This window comes from Myxine glutinosa, chromosome 13, assembly GCF_964187855.1.
Source record: "Myxine glutinosa chromosome 13, kmMyxGlut1.1, whole genome shotgun sequence".
Taxonomy (NCBI): Eukaryota; Metazoa; Chordata; class Myxini; order Myxiniformes; family Myxinidae; genus Myxine; species Myxine glutinosa.
The window spans coordinates 57567914-57590605 of NC_136273.1; the positions used below are offsets into that span (position 1 = coordinate 57567914).

At 42.5% G+C, this 22692-nt stretch overlaps 1 protein-coding gene across 1 annotated transcript in view; it reads right to left on the reverse strand.

Moving 5' to 3' along the window:
* LOC137438368 (voltage-dependent P/Q-type calcium channel subunit alpha-1A) overlaps positions 1–22692 on the reverse strand; it is a 387802-nt gene that overhangs the window by 57443 nt on the left and 307667 nt on the right. Inside the window, exons 37-40 of the mRNA XM_078767016.1 lie at positions 22522–22649; positions 20847–20943; positions 8997–9102; positions 1749–1856 (exon numbers count right to left, since the gene is read on the reverse strand). Of these exons, the coding sequence (XP_078623142.1) occupies positions 1749–1856; positions 8997–9102; positions 20847–20943; positions 22522–22649 (439 nt within the window). The remainder of the gene's footprint in view (positions 1–1748; positions 1857–8996; positions 9103–20846; positions 20944–22521; positions 22650–22692) is intronic.

Below are 22692 nucleotides of genomic sequence, written 5' to 3' on the forward strand. Positions count from 1 at the left end.
AACGCTACCTGCCCGAATGCATCGTGCCAACTGTAAAGTTTGGTGGAGGAGGAATAATGGTCTGGGGCTGTTTTTCATGGTTTGGGCGAGGCCACTTGGTTCCAGTGAAGGGAAATCTAGACAATACAATATGGACAATATCGGCATGCAATATATATATATATATTTTGTATACAAGATCAAGGCTCGTGAAAGGGCCAACATCAATCACAAAAAAGGACAAACGGATACACAAAGCATACAACAAAGGGAGTGGGAGACAAGATGGGGAGAGAGAGGGAAGCACACAAGTACAACAGCAGAGAACAGGGACAATGGAAGATCCGTGGGAGGGTTAGGGCTTGGGGAGCTATTTGGGGGCATGGGAAGGCGGGGGAGGGGGTGGGAAAGGTGTAAAACACATGGACACTGCTAGAACTTCCAGGAAAGAAAGAAGTTGGGATTTGAAAAAAAAAGAGTGGATCTGGGGTGATACAATGACATTCTCGACGATTGTGTACTTCCATATTTGTGGCAACAGTTTGGGGAAGGCCCTTTCCTATTTCAGCATGACAATGCCCCCATGCACAAAGCGAGGTCCATTGAGAAATGGTTTGTCGAGATCGGTGTGGAAGAACTTGACTGGCCTGCACAGAGCCGTGACCGCAACCCCATCGAACATCTTTGGGATGAATTGGAATGCCGACTGGGAGCCAGGCCTAATCGCCAAACATTAGTGCCCGACCTCACTAATGCTCTTGTGGCTGAATGGAAGCTAATCCCCACAGCAGTGTTCCAACATCTCGTGAAAAAGCCTTCCCAGAAGAGTGGAGGTTGTTAAAGCAGCAAAGGGGGGGGGGGGGGGAGGGGGGGGGGGGGAGGGGGACCAACTCCTCACTAATGCCCATGAGTTTGGAATGAGATGTGTGATGTTTGGGTGACCCCATACATTTGGTTATGTCGTGCGTGTATATATAATATATATATATATATATATATATATATATATATATATATATATATATATATATATATATATTATACTGTTGGTTCCTCCAATCTTGATAGTACCGCCTAAGTGTGGGGGTTAACAACATAGGCTATGTGGCCGTGGCCTCACGCCGGGATGTGGGAGGCCGGGAGGTGGGCGTAAATAGTCTATGTAAATGTGTACCATGTTGCGCCACCTGGTGGTGGTGCCAAAGGGTAATGCAATTTCCTTTTTTACCTGGGCAACGCTGAGGTTAAAGCACTCTTCGCATGGGTAAATTTGTCCTCCTCCCATCCCCTTTTCCCCCTCACCTCACTCCCACCCTCACCTCCCCCTCACCCATCCCTCCTCTCTCCCTCCCCGGGCAACGCCGGATATTTCATCTGGTATGTATCTACATATATCAAGTAATGATGAGCGGTTGGGGATTGTATCAACAAGATCCATAACTGGTACTCCAACCTGTAGTTGAACCGAATGGCTCAACATTTTGACCAACAATACGGCAAGCAGTACCTCCACTAGCCCTTCTCAAGAGCAAATTTTCCCGTTATTCTACATTAGATCTCATGAAAAATTTTTGTCCTTCAGATCTCAAAAAATCCTGTCAACCCAAATTTGCTAAAGTCGTTCACATTGAGAAAATTGAAAGATGAAAAAATGGTGGGCAAAAAAAAAAGTTTAAGCAAGGCATGTAAAATCAAACATTATCCAAGTACTGTAATCACTTGCTCGTAAAGTGTTTTCCTTTGGACAAGGAAAATGTGTGTATTGTCACCTCGGTGAGCCGGGATGAGAAGGTCAAGAACTTTGGGCGACAAGTGAGGCCATATTGCCATGATCTCCTTCCTAAGGTCAGAGTCACACTCAAACATGTCTGCACCGCCTGGATGCACACGTCAAACACGTGTTTATATAAACATCTCAAACATAATTATGAAAGCAATAGCAGATGGTATCATATATATATATATATATATATATATATATATATATATATATATATATATATATATATATAAATAAAAATAAATAAATATATACACAGGGTGAGTCAAAAGCAGCGCCCAATTTCTGTTTTTTATATATATATACATATATATATATATATATATATATATATATATATATATATATATATATATATATATATATATTATATATATATATATTTCTGTCAGTTGATTGTTTGTTTGCCATTTGTATTACAGTGTACAAGAAGGTAGAAATAAATGAATGACATGTTTATCTAACCATTTATTCGGGGGAAAATTATTCAGAAAGGGTCCAATCAAAGATCAAAGATCAAAAATCAAATCAAATCCCTCAAAGAAAAAGGGTCCAATTATCCCTAATGGAGATATGGCTGCCCAAACTGTCACGCCAGGCAAATTTACCTCCTTCTCAACTGTCACTCGTGGGTTCTCCGCAGCCCAGTAGACACAATTGTGTCTGTTAATTGTGCCGTTAAGCTTAAAACATGCCTCATCTGACCACCAGATGTTGTCTAGCATTGTGTCCTCTTCGTCAAGTTTAGCTAAGAACTCTTCGCAAAATTGAAGACGGCGGTCGTCATCTCCATCATGAAGGGCATGCAGTAAGTGTGGAATGTAAGGTTTCCATTTTTTCTGGTGAAGGATACGGATAACACTTGATTGGCTCACTTCCAAATCTGCAGATAAACGGCGAGTTGACTTTTGCGGACTTTGTTCCAGTCTCCTGATGGCTTCTTCAGCCTTAGCTACATTCGTTGCCGTTTTTGGACGACCGGCCTTCTTTGCAGTGGCTACCGACCCTGTTGCTTCAAATTTCTCGACAATTAATCGTATGTTTCTTCCCTGGGGTGGGTTAATATCGAAATCCTGTGCCAAACGGCGTGCCGCCATCGTTGGTTGTTCATTACATTTGCAGTAATGTTTCACGGCCGCAATGCGTTGATTCATTGAAAGGTAATTCATGGTTCAATTTGGTGCAAATTCAGTAACTTTCCAAACTCTCAGCAATAACCTGCAAAACAAAAACAAAAATAAATAAACTAAGAAAATTAATAATCTGCAAGACAATTATTAACAACATGACATCCCAGAAAGAATCTGACAGCCGAAAAAACAGAAATCGGGCGCGGGCGCTACTCTTTTGATTCACCCTGTATATATATATATGTATGTATGTATATATATATATATATATATATATATATATATATATATATATATATATATATATATATATATACATATATATATAGTGGTCCAGAAACCCTGGGCACATTTTGAAGAATGACACCTGCAACAAACAACTAAGTTTATTTTTGTTCTTTGGTGCAAAACAAAACATGATTACTCCTTAAACAGTGTAACATACATGAAACAGATCAGTTCAAATGTTCAAACTGCTTTCCTTCATTGTACATGCACAGCTGTAGCTGAGACAAAACACTCTGACACACAGTTCTGCATGTTTCAGTCGTTAAGGCAACAGTCTCATTACGGATGAATTGTTTCAAGTCTCTAAGAGTCGTAGGATTCATAGCATACACTTTGTGTTTGAGGAACCCCCCAAAGGAAGAAATCACAGGGTGTTAAATCACAAGACCGCTGTGGTCATTCAACCGGACCACAACGGCCAATCCATTTGTCTGTAAAGTTCGGATAAAGGGCTTGGCATACATTGGCAGCAAAATGAGCAGGCGCACCATCATGCATGAACCACATTTGGCCATCATTGAGTGGAAATACATGCTGCTCCAACATTAGAAGGTAATTTGCAGCATTCACATTTTCTTCGAAAAATATTGGTCCAACAATGCCTCCAGAAGAAATGCCTGCCCAGACAGACACATTAGCTTGATACTGGACGTTGTGCTCAACAGTAAATCGTGGGTTGTCTACTGCCCATATCACGCTGTTATGACTATTCACAGAACCAGATAAAGTAAACTTGGATTCATCTGACCACAAGATCCTGTTCTGCAAATCATTGTCCATATCCATTAACCCAAGCAATGTCTCACATGCCTCAACACGCTTGTCAAAATCATCCTCAGATAGTTGGTGAATTGATCTGGGTATGTATGGTTTCGCATTAAGGCCTTTTCGTATTGTTGTGTGACTACCCTGTGTGGTGAACACCGCAGGGTGGCCAAACGAGCTTTACTCCAAGGCGTTGAATCCAATGATGATGGCATTCATTACACCAGAGGGAAGAGGGGGGTGACAAACTTACCTGGATGGCCTCCACCCGGTGTCTTCATACCTGTATAAATTAACTCAAACAACACTGAATTAAAATGTACAAAAAGAAACAGGTTTATTGAAGAAAATGCTGGTAACAAAGAAAACACAGCGAAATGAAACTAAATTCCTAAATGGAGCGCTCCCAGACAGACCCGAACACAGAGGAGGGATAAAAGAACTGAAAATAAATACGTGTAATTTTTGTGGGCACTTAGCTCAACTCGGCTGGTGTGTCTCGTCAGGACTCGTCCAGGCCCCGAGCGCGCAATCCGGACGCGGGTCCTGCCTTGGCGGGAAGAAGGCCTCAGTACGCCCTCTTTCACTAGGCCGCGCTCGTTGGCATGAAGTAGGCCTTCCGTGCGAGGTGAACGGGCAGGTGTTCAGCTTGTTCTTCCAGCCGCACCTGTCCTCACGAACTCCGCACGGAAAAACCGCAGTTCCCGGCCGTGGCTCTTCCTCCTCAGGACCTCTAGCAAGATGTCCTAACAGGGCCGTTCGCGAGGAGATCCACAACGAGAGAAGAACCAGAAGGGCGTCGACGTGGAGAGAGAGATAAAAATGCGATGCTGAGAGAGAGAGACCGAAATGAGATCGTTCACCAACAAAGTTCAGAACGAGCAGGCGCAAGACAGGCAATAACGACCGTTCGCTACCAGACCCAAACTGAGAAGGGAAGAGGGAGTGTCGGCACACGACCGCCCACTATGGCATCCAGAACGAGAGTTAAAAATGTCCACTGCTCCAACTATTTTGTACCCGTTGTTAGGGTTAGGGTTAGGGTCTCTGTCTCTGCCGCTATCAGCGAGTTCCATCTAACCAGTCCTTCCCGTCAATCAAAACCCCAACCAATCACTGCTCTATGGGCGTGTCTCCACGGAGCTGCCTGACCTGTGCGCTTACCAAGTCAATGTTATCAGCGGTAGCGCTCAATGTCCTGGCTTCCGGGAGGTTTTTAATTAAGGTGTTTAAATGCGTGATTTCTTACTAGGTTTGTGTGCTGCGTATGTCATAAAAACAAAGGAATAATTACAGAGGCAATTACATACAGGGGATTCATTTACCCATTATTCCTCACTAATTAACAAGCCCCACTCCTCTGATGGGGATGAATATACAAGCTTACATGACAGTCTGGTCCACACCAAATCCCTACTTATGGTACATCGAGATGGGTCTTCTTCTTCACGACAGTCAGAGCACACTACCTATGCGATCTACCTGGTCTACACTATCACTACCCCCCACAAACATAACAGTATTCTTCAAATCGATGATCGGCTTATGTTGGTGACGTTTTATAAATGACGAGTTGATAATGGTGTGTTACAATCGAGTTGTTGTTGAATGACCGCTCTGCTTTCCTCAGTTCGAACCGTTTGAGGCCTACCTGGTGACGGTTGTGGAAGAATGCTGCCGGTTTCGTCAAACTGCTTGTTTATACTGCCGATGGTTCTTCTGTGAATTGTGTCAGCGCCACATTCTTTGACAAGCTGTCTGTGAAGTTCAGCCGAATTTCCAGATACAGAACACAAGCGTACAGCGCGAATTTTGTCTCATGATATCCTCCTTCATATTAGGGCGTCGAATTCACAATGAACTGATCTAATGCAAAGACAAACGCGTGCAGCACAGTGAGCAAGGCTCACCCCGATCCATATCACGTATCACGTGATGCCTGTGCGTGTTGAATCATCCATTTACGAGTAATCATGTTTTGTTTTGCACCAAAAAAACAATAATAAACGTAGTTGTTTGTTGCAGGTATCGTTCTTCAAAATGTACCCAGGGTTTCTAGACCACCCTGTATATGTATATCTATATATATCTATATATATCTATATATATCTATATATATCTATATATATATATATATATATATATCTATATATATATATATATATATATATATATATATATATATATATATATATATATATATATATATATATATATATATATACAGTGAAACCTTGACTTACGAGTTTAATTCGTTCTGTGACCGAGCTCGTAACTCAATTTGCTCGTTTCTCAAATTAAATTTCCCCATTAAAATGCATTGAAATGCTATTATTATTAATCCGTTCCAGCCCGCCAAAAACCACACCAATTTTTTTTTAAATATACAGTATATATAAAAATATCTCGCGCTTTATATTTCACCTGTATGCAGCATACAAGTTGGCAGGATGGCCTGGACTGGAGGTACGCACACTTGACTCTAAACTGTCCAGCCTGGGTTTGAATCCCGACCCAGCTATAACCTGTCATGGGTGAATCACAGGCAGGGTGATTCATCAATGTGTGTACCGCTAAACTGGGCGCCCCGTTTGCGTCCCATTAGTTGTTGGATGTTAAGGATCTCACCGTGTTTTCCACAAAGAGAAGGCGAGCTATCGCCGGCACTCTGAACAAGTTGTGGCCTGGCATGCTCTTCTCCTCTGCCGTTATATACGTCCTCCTCGGCATCTTTTTCCAGAAGAGCCCTGTCTCGTCACAGTTGAAGATTTGCTGGGGGATGTATCGTTCGGCTTCTATCAGTTCGGCAAAAGTTATAATAAAATCTTCAGCTGCCTTCACATCCGCCTCACCAAGTCGACAACACGCACACCTCGCTCATGTTTTTCGACGATTGCGTGTTTTGTATCCAAGCACATCATCCTCTTCTTCTTCTCAGTACTGCCCTTGGCACTCAATTTCTTAGGACCCATGGTTAAAACTAAGAAATTTTCCAAAATAACCAAAATGCGAAAACAAAGCAGCAGCTATATACAGCAGAGATGCTTGCACGGCAAGATAACCACGTGACCGGAACCCACCTGGTGGCGGGTGGCGTAAGCTCGTAACTCAGATCTCGGCTCGCATCTCAAAGCAATAAACCGCCCGAGCGACGGCTCGTATCTCGGAAAACTCGTAAGTTGGTGCACTCGTAAGTCAAGGTTTCACTGTATATATATATATATATATATATATATATATATATATATATATATATATATATATATATATATATATATATATATATATATATGTATATATATATATATATAAATATATACAGTGCATTCAGAAAGTATTCAGACCTATTCACTCTTTTCACATTTTGTTATGTACCACGCCTTATGCTGAAATTGTTTAAATTCATTTTTTCCCTCATCAATCTGCACTCAATACCCCATAATGAAAACAGGATTTTAGAAAGTTTTGCAAATTTATCAAAAAGAAAAAACTGAAATATCACATTGACATAAGTATTCATACCATTTGCTATGACACTTGATATTTAGATCAGGTGCCACCCATCTCTCTTGATCATCTTTGAGATGTTTCTACACCTTGATTGGAGTCCACCTGTGGTAAATTCAATTGATTGGACATGATTTGGAAAGGCACACACCTGTCTATGTAAGGTCTCACAGCTGACAATGCATATCAGAGCAAAAACCAATCCATGAGGTCCAAGGAACTGCCTGCAGAGCTCAGAGACAGGATTGTGTCGAGGCACAGATATGGGGAAGCCTATAAAAAAATTTATACTGCATTGAAGGTTCCCAAGAGCACAGTGGCGTCCATAATTCTTAAATGGAAGAAGTTTGGAACAACCAGGACTCTTCCTAGAGCTGGCCGCCCGGCCAAACTGAGCAATCGGGGGAGAAGGGCCTTGGTAAGAGAGGTGACCAAGAACCGGATGGTCACTCTGGTTGAGCTCCAGAGATCCTGTGTGGAGGTGGGAGAAACTTCCAGAAGGACAACCATCACTGCAACACTCCACCGATCTAGGCTTTATGGCAGAGTGGCCAGACGGAAGCCAAACAGTTCAATCTTGGAATCTTGTTTCTCACAGTCTGAGAGTCCTTTAGGTGCTTTTTTGCAAACTCCAGGCAGGCTTTCATGTGTCTTTCACTGAGGAGAGGCTTCCGTCTTCCGTCTTCGGGCGGCCAGCTCTAGGAAGAGTCCTGGTTGTTCCAAACTTCTTCCATTTAAGAATTATGGAGGCCATTGTGCTCTTGGGAACCTTCAATGCAGCAGAGATTTTTTTGTGGGCTTCCCCAGATCTGTGCCTCGACACAATCCTGTCTCTGAGCTCTGCAGGCAGTTCCTTGGACCTCATGGATTGGTTTTTGCTCTGATATGCATTGTCAGCTGTGAGACCTTACATAGACAGGTGTGTGCCTTTCCAAATCATGTCCAATCAATTGAATTTACCACAGGTGGACTCCAATCAAGGTGTAGAAACATCTCAAAGATGATCAAGAGAGATGGGTGGCACCTGATCTAAATATCAAGTGTCATAGCAAAGGGTATGAATACTTATGTCAATGTGATATTTCAGTTTTTTCTTTTTGATAAATTTGCAAAACTTTCTAAAATCCTGTTTTCTCTTTGTCATTATGGGGTATTGAGTGCAGATTGATGAGGGGAAAAAATGAATTTAAACGATTTCAGCATAAGGCTGCAACATAACAAAATGTGAAAAAAGTGAAGGGGTCTGAATACTTTCTGAATGCACTGTATATAACTATATATATATATATATGAACTACACATACGACATAATTCAATGCCAATTAGCAAATACTGGAGGATTGACTTGATTTAACTCCGTTCCTATACTCATAATGATCCTAATTATTAAAGTTTGACTCAACAAATATAATTCCACAGTTGGGGGCTATCCACATCTTATTCAATGGAGCTCACATGCTCGGCTCAGTCAAGGTATTCAAATCCTTGAATGAATTGTGACTGATTTTAACCACCCCTCCCCCCCTTCTCCACCCGGCCTGCACCACCTTTAGCGATGCGGATGTCGAGAGCCGTACGGATGAGGGCCATCAGTGTGGTGGTGAAATGCACTGTCTTGTCCTCTGCGATTGGCATATCCATCCTGATGAGACGCTGGAAGCGGAAATAGTAGAAAAAGGTGTAGATCGAGGAAATGAATGGATGAGAAACACAACAGAGACAGATCACAAAATAAATCATCAGCAATCCTAAAGAAACCCAAATTATCAGATCTAAAGTTACAGGACAACTCCTTTGTGATTGTAAAAGCCGGCCACCTGCACATCTATGATTTGTATCACCATGTACTTCAACAGACATTATAAATATTCAGGGACCAGTCTCATTGCTCTGTTTCAGAGCATAATGTCGCAGAGGAAGAAGGTATGGAGTTTCAGCAGGGAATGATTGCTAGGAAGTGGGCATCTCCATCAGGACAATTTAAGTCACCCTCACCATCAACAAATCAATGTGGAATGTCACTGAGGGGAAGAATACAGACAACACCAACCCTCAGCACCAATTTGGCAGAGCAATGAAAAATCACCTCAAGAGGGAAGAGAATCTTGAAATGGGTTATGAATTAAATTGAACAGGAGCAATGGCTCATGCTGTGATTTTGGGACTGGGAGGACATACCAGCTATTAAATGGCTGCACACTAGAACAAAGCGTGGGATTATTACATGAGAAGCACTTGCAGTCCCCATGACAATCTTCTCCATTTTTACCCTATTTTCTGCATCTCTCCTTGTTAACCCCCTTACCCGCATTTCTTCTTCCACCACTTTAGCCAAGTCTTTCTCGGTCTTCCCCGTCCTCTACTTCCTTCTACATTCATTTCCATCACTCTTCTCAACCAGTCACTTTCATCCTTCCTCAACATTTCATCATTTCTTTCACTTTCTGAACAACTTTCTGAACAACTTTCTGAGTTTCTGTTTCTGTTTCTGTCTTTCTGTCTTCTGTCTGTTTTCTGTTTTCTGTTTCTGTTTTCTGTCTGTTTCTGTTTCTGAACAACTTTCTTTCTGAACTTTCCTTCAACAACATTTCATCCTTCCTCAACACTTCCTCAACATCAACATCCTATTTGGTGTCCATTCCAAGTTCCCAACCTATTGAGGCAGAAAGAGTCGACCACAGCATGAGGATTGGCGTCAATGGAGACCAGATCAGGTGGGACAGCCAGATCGCTCACTAAGTGAAGGTCATGAATGAGCAAGCTGCGTTTTTATTGACAATCCGATACCACCATGGTCATTGTCATGAGACTTCCCCATTTCCGGAAGCTTTGAATGCATTGTTTAGCACCGTTGGATAAAGCTGGATACGAGCCCACAGAACATCATGAATGATGGCATTCCAGTGTCCTCTACATAAGGCCAGCACCAGAGTTATTATGGTGTAAAATACAAATGTCGATGTTCCATAGAACAGTAAAGATACAAACTAAAAAGCTTCCCACATTTTTCATCCTTTCCCCTCGACCCAAACTGGATTTATGACATTACTGTTAGAGTCACAATGTCGATGCCATTTTACGACTTTCGTGCTGCAGCGGCTCCGAGATGTTGTGCTGTATTTGTAATAAGACACCTCCAAGATGGGTCGAATGGCCTTTAATATGTGGACGTACAGTTTACACGAATCCTTGTCTGAAAGGCTTGCAGCACTAAGTAACTTCAGCTCTTGCTCATCACTGCTCGGTCAATTTGAGCACGGCAGGGCGGCGTTTGTCATTGCCAGATGCTGATGATAATAGGCAATTCAGCAAAGAAAAGACTTATCCTCCAAACTGTAATATTATGTTAGCCAATGCACAGCACGTAAACTAGATAAACAGCGTTGTAATCGCTGTCCAGTGTCGGCAATCCCCGCTGCGTTTGCCAGAGTGGGGAAAAGTCTTTCGCACATCAATTTGCACGGTAATTGCCAACCCTGCAACTCTTGTACCAACATGGTTAAACTAGTGTGTAATGATCATTTGGCGAATAAGGGGAAAGGCATTATTAGATTGAGCTGTTTATTCACCTGAGATTAACAGTCATGAAAAATAAACAAACAAACTTTTTTTGCTTTGATTTGAAATAGTTTGAGGTTCTGGTCTGAGTCTGGGAGGTCGGAGGTTTAAACCTGACACAGGTCAAGTCATACCAAAGCCTGCATGGCTCGCAGGATAACTTAGAGGTATTCACTCTCATCTCTGAGCTATTCAGCCTGGGTTCAAATATCGGCCTAGATAAAACTGTCATCTTGGTGTTTTGCAGGTAGGGAGAGTTATCAATGTGTGAGCCATCCAGGATGGACATTAAACTGGGTGTCCTGTTTGACAGGATTAGTTGGTGGATGTTAAAGATCCCCCGTTGGCCTTCGTGAAGAGTAAGCAAGCTTTCACCAGCACCCTAAGCCTGGTGTTAGCTTACAGTTAAGGTGGCTGGCATGAGATCTCAGGGTCCTGAGTAGGAGCCACTGTCATGCCAATGAATCAACCCCAGGTGGGTTGACGCAGCTTGCCATCCTTCCGAGGATGCACCAAAATGAGCACCAGCTGACTGGTAATAAGCCGTGCCCCCAGAAAATGATGCAGCCAAGCAGCCGCAGATTGCATACTAACTCCCACCACAAACACACTGAACAAATGACAAATTCCTACTCTATCCTACAGGGGGCATTGCATGAGCAGCACAGCCGCATTCTCAGCAATGATGTAACCCAGCTGCCACATTCTCCATGCAAAATGAATGACTATAAAAATGGTATGTACTGCTTCCTTGCTTGACGCTAAGCATTTTCAATGGGTAGAGCACAGACAACCAAAAGGTGGCAACCATTGTGCAGGCTTAATGGGTGGAATGGCCTCCTCTTGGGTGCATGTTCCTGGTAAGGGAGCTCATTATATTATATACATAGATTCGCAAAAATAACCAGGTTGCGAAGATCTATAGTTAAAAATAAGACCACCCAAAATTAGCAAGGCTGACCTACAAGGTAAGACTCAGGTCTGACATTTTTACCTGCCAGTGGTCGACATCCGATACTATGCAGGTATTGTGTACATGCAGCCATTACGTGTCCTCCGTGGGAAGAGTGAACAGGTGTAAGGTGACTGTAATGTGGACCCTCCGATGTAGTATTTAAGGAACTAGTGCTGTGGAACCACTATGGAAAAATGCCAAACGGGGACAAGCGTGCTATAATGCAGCTCTTTTAGACTACAGGGGCCATTCTCTTTGCAATTACAGTACATTCAGAAAGTATTCAGACCCCTTCACTTTTTCACATTTTGTTAGGTTGCAGCCTTATGCTGAAATCGTTTAAATTCATTTTTCCCCTCATTAATCTACACTCAATACCCCATAATGACAAAGAGAAAACAGGATTTTAGAAAGTTTTGCAAGTTTATTAAAAAGAAAAAAATGAAATATCACATTGACATAAGTATTCAAACATCCACCAAACTAACACATCCGCCAAACAAACACATCCGCCAAACAAACACATCCACCAAACCAACACTTCCGCCAAACAAACACATCCGCCAAACTAACACATCCACCAAACCAACACATCCGCAAAACAAACACATGCACCAAACTAACAGATCCGCCAAACGAACACATCCGCCAAACTAACACATCCACCAAACTAACACATGCGCCAAACTAACACATCCACCAAACAAACACATCCGCCAAACTAACACATCCACCAAACCAACACTTCCGCCAAACTAACACATCCACCAAACACATATGTCAAACTAACACATCCGCCAAACAAACACATCCGCCAAAGTAACACATGCGCCAAACTAACACATCTGCCAAACTAACACATCCGCCAAACTAACACATCCACCAAACCAACACTTCCGCCAAACTAACACATCCACCAAACACATCTGTCAAAGTAACACATGCGCCAAACTAACACATCTGCCAAACTAACACATCCGCCAAACAAACACATCCGCCAAAGTAACACATCCGCCAAACAAACACATGCACCAAACTAACACATCCGCCAAACCAACACTTCCGCCAAACAAACACATCCACCAAATCAACACTTCCGCCAAACAAACACATCCACCAAACTAACACATCCGCCAAACTAACACATCCGCCAAACTAACATATCCGCCAAACAAACACATCCGCCAAACAAACACATGCGCCAAACAAGCACATGCGCCAAACTAACACATGCGCCAAACAAACACATCCACCAAACTAACACATCCACCAAACTAACACATCCGCCAAACTAACACATCCGCCAAACAAACACATCCGCCAAACAAACACATGCGCCAAACAAGCACATGCGCCAAACTAACACATGCGCCAAACAAACACATCCACCAAACTAACACATCCGCCAAACTAACACATCCGCCAAACTAACACATCCGCCAAACTAACACATCCGCCAAACAAACACATCCACCAAACAAACACATGCGCCAAACTAACACATGTGCCAAACAAACACATCCACCAAACCAACACTTCTGCCAAACTAACACATCCGCCAAACAAACACATGCGCCAAACAAACACATCCGCCAAACAAACACATGCGCCAAACTAACACATCCACCAAACCAACACATCCGCCAAACTAACACATCCACCAAACCAACACTTCCGCCAAACTAACACATCCACCAAACCAACACTTCCGCCAAACAAACACATCCACCAAACTAACACATCCACCAAACAAACACATCCGCCAAACCAACACTTCCGCCAAACTAACACATCCGCCAAACTAACACATCCACCAAACCAACACATCCACCAAACAAACACATGCGCCAAACAAACACACCCGCCAAACAAACACATGCGCCAAACTAACACATCCACCAAACAAACCCATGCGCCAAACAAACACACCCGCCAAACAAACACATGCGCCAAACTAACACATCCACCAAACAAACACATGCGCCAAACAAACACACCCGCCAAACAAACACATGCGCCAAACTAACAAATTCACCAAACCAACACTTCCGCCAAACAAACACATCCATCAAACTAACACATCCACCAAACCAACACTTCCGCCAAACTAACACATCCACCAAACAAACACATCCACCAAACAAGCACATCCACCAAACTAACACATCCACCAAACAAACACATCCACCAAACAAACACATCCACCAAACAAACACATCCACCAAACTAACACATCCACCAAACAAACACATCCATCAAACTAACACATCCGCCAAACTAACACATCCACCAAACCAACACTTCCGCCAAACAAACACATCCACCAAACTAACACATGCGCCAAACTAACACATCCACCAAACAAACACATCCACCAAACCAACACATCCGCGAAACAAACACATGCACCAAACTAACAGACCCGCCAAACGAACACATCCGCCAAACTAACACATCCACCAAACTAACACATCCACCAAACAAACACATGCACCAAACAAACACACCCGCCAAACAAACACATGCGCCAAACTAACACATCCACCAAACCAACACTTCCGCCAAACAAACACATCCATCAAACTAACACATCCACCAAACCAACACTTCCGCCAAACTAACACATCCACCAAACAAACACATCCACCAAACCAACACTTCCGCCAAACTAACACATCCACCAAGCAAACACATCCACCAAACCAACACTTCCGCCAAACGAACACATCCACCAAACTAACACATCCGCCAAACTAACACATCCACCAAACCAACACTTCCGCCAAACTAACACATCCGCCAAACAAACACATCCGCCAAACTAACACATGCGCCAAACCAACACATCCGCGAAACAAACACATGCACCAAACTAACAGATCCGCCAAACGAACACATCCGCCAAACCAACACATCCACCAAACTAACACATCCGCCAAACTAACACATCCGCCAAACAAACACATGCGCCAAACAAACACATCCGCCAAACAAACATGCGCCAAACTAACACATCCACCAAACCAACACTTCCGCCAAACAAACACATCCACCAAACTAACACATCCACCAAACCAACACTTCCGCCAAACTAACACATCCGCCAAACAAACACATCCGCCAAACCAAAACTTCTGCCAAACTAACACATCCACCAATCTCACACATCCGCCAAACAAACACTTCCGCCAAACAAACACATGCGCCAAACAAACACTTCCGCCAAACAAACACATCCACCAAACCAACACTTCCGCCAAACAAACACATCCGCCAAACAAACACATCCGCCAAACAAACACATCCGCCAAACTAACACATGCGCCAAACAAAGACATGCACCAAACAAACACATCCGCCAAACAAACACATGCGCCAAACTAACACATCCGCAAAACTAACACATCCGCCAAACAAACACATGCGCCAAACAAACACATGCGCCAAACAAACACATGCGCCAAACAAACACATCCGCCAAACAAACACATGCGCCAAACAAACACATGCGCCAAACAAACACATGCACCAAACAAACACATCCACCAAACAAACACATCCGCGAAACAAACACATGCACCAAACTGCTTGCCAAAACTTGCCATGCTTGCCAAAACGCTAGCTAACCGTGTAAAGACTGTTTTAAGCACAGTTATACATCAGGATCAATCGTACTGTGTTATGCACAGATCTATGCACGATAACATTTTTTTGGTGCAAGACCTGTGGGATGTGTGTGCATTTCAACAACAACATACCGGTCTCTTTTTTGTTGACCAAGAAAAGGCTTTTGCCTCTGTTAATCATGAGTATTTGTTTCACATTTTAAAGCAATTTGGTTTAGGGGCATCCTTTATTTCATATGTATCCTTATTGTATAATCACATTTTTAGCTTGATCAAAATCAATGATGGTCTCTGTTCACCTTTGCGGATTGGGAGGGGAATTCGGCAAGGTTGTCCCTTATCTGGAATCTTGTACTCTCTTTGCATTGAGCCCCTTTTGATTCCTTTACGATCTTCTCTTATGGGATTTTCAGTGACTCAATCAGAAAATCCCGTTATCATTTCGGCCTATGCTGGTGATGTATGCGTTGCTGTTCGCAGCAGTAATGACATTGCTCTGCTATTTGAGTGTCTATGGGTCTACTCTCAAGCATGTACAACGCAAATTAATTGGTCGAAATGCAAAGCAGTTTGGGTCGGCGGTACGCCACCTTCTGCCCTTCCAATTCTCCCTATGAATTTGACATGGGGAAAAGAAGGTGTGAAATACCTCGGTGTTTATCTTGGAACCCCAGGTTTTGTCAAAAGGAATTGGGATGGTTTGCTCCACAAAATTAGCAATAAATTAAACAGATGGAGAGGAATTTTGTCGACCTTGTCTTTCCGAGGTCGTGCCCTGGTCATTAACAACCTGGTGGCCCCTCTCTTATGGCATAAAATGATTGCCTTGCAGCCACCTGCAACGTTGGTGTCGTCAATCCAAAAATGTTTACTTGACTTCTTTTGGGATGGCAAACACTGGCTAAAGCCAGAGACTATTTGCCTCCCACTGGCAGAAGGAGGTCATGGGCTTGTGGACATTCTTTGTCGGGTGATGGCCTTCCGAGTCTCTACAGCTCGTCGTTTTATATTTCTGGAGGCCTTGCCCTGGAAATCGACTGCAAACTGTATATTAAAACAAGCCGGCATGCTTGGGTACAATTGTGAACTCTTCTTCATGGAGCTGCAACATGTCGATGCTTTGCTGCTCCCTGACTTTTACCAAGATGTCTTGAACGTCTGGCGGTCCATTTCAGTAACTCGGCAAATGGGGACATACAACAGTGAAAGGTTCCTCCGGGAACCCCTTTTCTACAAGACCCTCTTTCCTGCTATTCCTCGCTCACGTGCTTTTGCGCAACGTTTTGTGAGTGCTGGCGTGAAAACGACTCGGGACCTTCGTGACTGTAACAGGAATAGTTGGTTCTCCGCAGGACATCTTCAAGTAAGAACTGGCATCAGATCTTTGAGGAGCGTCACCAAGGTCCTACAGGAAATCCTGTGTGTTTTTAGGCACTTGGACCTGAGCTCAACCGCCAACATTGGTGACCACCATACACCACCACAGATCTGTGCTAGCTCTAGCCTGCCGGCTGATAGCGCCACAACATCTATCTTGTTATCCTCATCGCCACTTTCCAGCAAGGATAAAAAGAGACCATCGTTTGTGTATTTCAGTCCGGTTTCTCTCGTTACAGCCAGTTTCTTTTGGGGCTCGATGGAAAGAGAAACTGCCTTCTGGGTCTCCCTCCCATCCGCAATGGTCTGCAATGTATGTTTCACCGATTGTTAAAAGGACTGGTGATATTGCTTGGAGACTCGCCCATATGGTGTTGCCCTCCAATGTTTTATTACATCGTTTTAATGAAGATAATTCAGTGGAATGCCCTTTTTGTATGATTTCTGAAGACCTTTTCCATGCTTACATAGATTGTGCAAGACTCTCTCCCTTCTTTGGTTTTTTATCAACTTTTTTTAATCGTATGAACTTTTCTTTTTCTACACGTGTTTTTATCTTTGGAACACCACTTAGTTATAAAAAACGCTCTGAGACTGCTCTTGTTAATTTCTTAATTTATATTGGAAAATTAGCAATCTACAAAACAAGAAAAGCAAAGCTCCTGGCAAATGCTGATATTTTATGTGATGTGGTAATTGTGTTTAAGGCTCTAGTCATGGCAAGGTTACGCATGGAATTTTCTTTTTGCCAAATGAAAGATGATTTACAAACCTTTGTGGAAAAATGGTGTGCAAAGGGTGGGTTTTGTAAACTTGATCATGGTTTGTTAAGTTTTTTATTTTCTCTCTCTCTCTCTCTCTCTCTCTCTCTCTCTCTCTCTCTCTCTCTCTCTCTCTCTCTCTCGTAACTTCTTGTTTCATGTACAGACTTCTTATCAGACATAGCAGGTGCTTCGACATCCCCATTTCTCTCAGCACAATCCACATCAATTCATTAATCAAACAATTGAAAGCTTTGCTATAATCTATAAAAACAGAGATACACCTGCCTTTGATATTCCTTTGCTTTTTCCAATATCCATCTCAGATTTGCTATTTCATCCCTCGTACCTCTTCCTCTTCTGAAACCTGCTTGCTCAACAGGCGTTTCTCACTTGTTCTGTGTTGAACGATCTTTACCTTCACCACCGAAGGTGGATGGAGGTTATGTTTTCACCCCTGTCTGTTTGTCTGTTTGTGAACAAGATATCTCAAAAAGTTGTGGACGGATTCGGACGAAATTTGACAGAGAGGTCGTGTAGGTGACAAGGACGAAGTGATTATATTTTGGTGAAGATCCGGATTCGGATCCGGCTAGTAGAATTTTTAAAGTGATTCTTCACCATTAAGTGATGGGGCCAAAAACGATACATAGCAGGATATCTCAAAAAGTTATGGACGGATTTGGACGAAACCTGGTGGACTGGTTGGGTGTCTGACAAGGAAGAATCGATTCGATTTTGGTGAAGATCTGATTATGGATTCGGATAAGAGAATTATTTAATATTTCAAGTGATTCTTCACCATTGAGAGATCGGGCGAAAAGCGATATATAATATGATATTTAAAAAAAGTTATGGACGAGTTATGACTAAACTTGGTGGACGAGTTGGTTAGGTGACAAGAACAAGCCGATTACATTTTGGTTCAGGTCCGAATCCAATTCCGGCCTATCAATGGGATACAAAACGTAAACTGTTCAGCCTGGCGGAGGTATGCGCTCTACCGAGTTACGTTCTAGTTTCACCTGTTTCTTCGCTCAGATATTTTCCTGTTCCACTCTTAAGGATCCTAATCCTAGATCTAAACTTTCCTGTGATCTCTCTGAGCCTTTATAAAAAGCTCTCTTGTTTTCCCGCTCTGTTGTCACTTTCTATTTATATGCACGCCTCTTTAAAAGATTTATCTTTATCTTTCCTAGACTGTTGTTGGAAGTCGGCATTGAGCCACTTTATGTCCTTTCTTGATGCGCCTTTTGTTTTCATCTCTCTTTTTCTGTCTGCAATATGTATTTCCTCTTCTGACAGCCATTTAACCTTCTTCTTACTGCTTGCTTTTGAGATGTTGTTTTTGGCCTCTTCTTTCAAAATGTCTTCAACCTTCTGCCACAATTCGTCTGGCATTCTGTCAACGAAATCTAGCTTTGAAATCAGTTTTTTTTTGAAACCTTTATTGTATATTGTTCGGATACATTTTCAAGGTCATATCTGGTCGGAGTTTCTGATGTTTTTTCACCTTTCTCAATTTGACTTGTACTTTTGACACAAGGATTTCATGATATATTCCACAATCTGTGCCTGGCAGAGTATTGGCAGATGGCACAGCACTTCTCCATATCATGTTGATTAGAATGTAGTCGATCTGATTTGTACATTGCCCATCAGGCCGAAGTCCATATGTACATGGCACGCTTGGGTTGTTTGAATGGGCATGTGTTTGCAATTACGACTTCCTTTTCCACATGGAACAACAGCATTTGCTCCCCTGCTTCATTTTGAATACCGAGTCTGTGCTTTCCTGCAATCCCTGGTGCTCCTGCTTCTCCAAATTTTGCATTCCAATCTCCCATAATAATTAAGACATCCCCTTTAGGCACCTGTTGTACGAGTTCCTGCAACTTTCCATAAAACTCCTACACATTTTCTTCATCTACAGCAGAAGTTCGAGCATATATCTGCATGATGATGGTGTCACTGGATGTCCTTTCGACCTCACCGATATCAACCTATCATTGACTGGATTGTATCCCAGAACTGACTCTACTGTCTTTTTATTGCAAGTCACTGCCACTTCATTTCTTATACAGGTTTCATGACCAGATAAGAACACTTTGTAATCGTCAGCTTGAAACTGCCCAAAACCAGTCCCAAGTTCACTTATCCCCCAAATTCCAGTTATTGTCCTCTCCATCTCTCTCTTTATAACATATACATGTTCCATGATTCATTGACCTTACATTCCATGTTCCAATTTTGTGAACGTTTGACTTTCAGTTCTAGTGACATCAGCGACTATTTCCACATTGGTTTGATTCAGTCCCATCATAATGGCCAGCCCTTACCCAGTAGCCATTTGGGTGCTTTCAAATCTGGAAGGACTCATCATATGGCACCATAGCTTTATCTCTTAGACTTCTAATCATGATTGTTTCTTGCCATCTGCGGAAGTGGTTTGCAATCATCTTCTTCCAGGCAGTGTCTATACGGATGATCCTAGCCATTGTGTTCCATGAGATAATCCTATGCCTAGCATCAAGGCAATGCAGCCATTACTGGCAATATGTTTGGTCCATCACAGGCAGGTTGTTGCATCACAAAGTGCACGAACCTCAGATACCCATTAAGCTGGGTGTCGTTTCTGCGATCATTAGTTGGTGGACATTAAAGAGCCATGGTGTCTTCCAATAAATAGTAGGTGAGGTATCGTTGGCACTTTGAATCGTACGTAAATTCCTGTTCCAACCCACAAGCGGCACTGCATTTAGGACATAACCCCAGCCCTTACAAAACAGTGCACACCTGCGGGCAAACTAGTAATCGAGTCCCATGCCAATATTCACGGAAAAAATGCACCCAAATCATGTCAGAAATCTAAACAAGCCAGACGACTGAAAATCGAGTAAGCCACCACTGAGATATCCTGCCAGTCGTTTGGTTTGGTTTAATGACATTTCTTTTTTCAAAGTTAATTTCAATGTGTTATTAATTGGAATAACTATGACAACTTTCACTTTTATTTGCAAGTGCCATTATTATGGAACATTCTTAGAATTATTTTACAAAAGTGTTATCGACTATGAAGGTGAACAGTATACGCAAAGTAACAAGACGAAGAAAATGTACCTTGTAGGCGATCCGTATTGGACACTTCTTTCCGAGACCCAGAGGTGGAGACATGTGTCTGAGGAGCTCGTACATGTTGTTGTACGTTATTCTTCCACTGGGGTCAGACACAGGAGTGAGCCACTGTGTCAAAGTACTGAATGTTGGATCTCTTTCATCAATGACTTTATATGTTTTTATTTTAATTAATAATTACTGTGGATCATTTTGCTATGCTCACCTCACCTCACGTCACAACAGTGGCACAGGCTTGTTTTAACTGAGGATAATGACTGTACATGAGTTGCCAAATCGATCTAAAGCTCTCAATGGTCCAGGGTCCAAGCTGTCTAATCTGTCTGAAGAGATAAGGGGTCTGAATGGTGTTAAGATCGAAGGGGTCAAGGGGACTTAAATGGTGTAAATGTTGAAAGATACTAGGGGGGTCTAAATGGTCTAAAGGGTGTCGGGATCGAAAGGTGTCTAAAGTGGTGAAAGGGTCTTAAAGGTAAAAATGGTCTTCAGGGTTTAAAGGATCTTACAGGTCTTTGGGGTAAAAATGCTCTTAATGGCATGAAGGGTTTTTGGAGTCTAATGGGTCTTTGGTTTGTTACAGGTCTTTTGGGTCTTTGGCATCTTATGGGTCTTCAGAGTCCACGGGTATGTTTTGGTCCTCTGGGTCTTCTGGGTCTTAAAGAGTCTTAAGGGTCCTTCTTCTTCAAAGGTCTAAGGGGTCTCAGCAGTCTGAAGGGTCGAAAGGTACATTGCAATAGTACGTAATTAATAGACATAGTCATAAGGCTTCACAGCTTAACGGGCGGCTTTACGGACAGCTTCTGGGACACTTTAACAGACACCTTCACGAAACAGACCGTGTTTTTCGTTTTTATGTATATAGATGATGTAAGGCTGATGGAGGAGCCTGTACACATATCACATGTAGGACAAGGACATTCAGAGAGATTGTTTTGCTGTTTACATGAATTACAAGGACATCAGGATGCAAGGGAATAAGATTTGTGTATAAAATTTTAACCTGGGATCCCAGCATCATTAGCCAGATCACAATTGCATTTTCATGGGTAAACATTGTTTCACATTCCCCATCTAACAACTTGCCAAAGGATGCTGTGACTGCAACTTTAAATCTGATATACTATGATGATTTTTCCATTATGCACTCAGGACAACAATAGGCAAAGTCTAAAGTAACCCAGATTATGGTATTTGAACCATTAGCAAAGGGGAATGCCAAACGCGCCAACCTTCAATGTCACTTTGAACTTTCTTTATTCATAACTTTTCTCGACTTTATCAATTTGTGATTTTTTAAATAAAACCTGTTAAAGGTATAGGCATTGCCAACCTTCTTGCTTGTAAGCCCATGGAACAACAAACTCTTCAGAAGGCAACTTACAAGCCAACAACAACCCTAAAGACTTGCAGAAGACAATTGACTTCGACAAGATCCAAGAATGAACGCACAGTTTAGCAAGAGTCAAAGAAATTGTTACAATTATCTCTGAAAAGTGAAACTAATGAAAGGTGAATAGCATACATGGCTATTAGCATACCAACAAAAGTATGTCCAGTATCCTGCTTTGATCTTTTTTGTCTTTTAGTTCCTGCCTTTGCCTTTACTTCCTTTGTCTGCCAGCACCTGCTCCTCAGCAGATGCGCATCTGAGCCATATCACCTGGCTGCTGGGTCGTAGTCGGCCCAGAATCGTACAAACTCATCGAGGTGGTGAGGGCCCAGGATCGAGGAGTCACGAGTCAAATACTCAAAGTTGTCCATGATGACAGCAACGAAGAGGTTAAGCATCTGCAGGGATGGAGTAGTGGGAGAACATTGACCGAGATGGCCA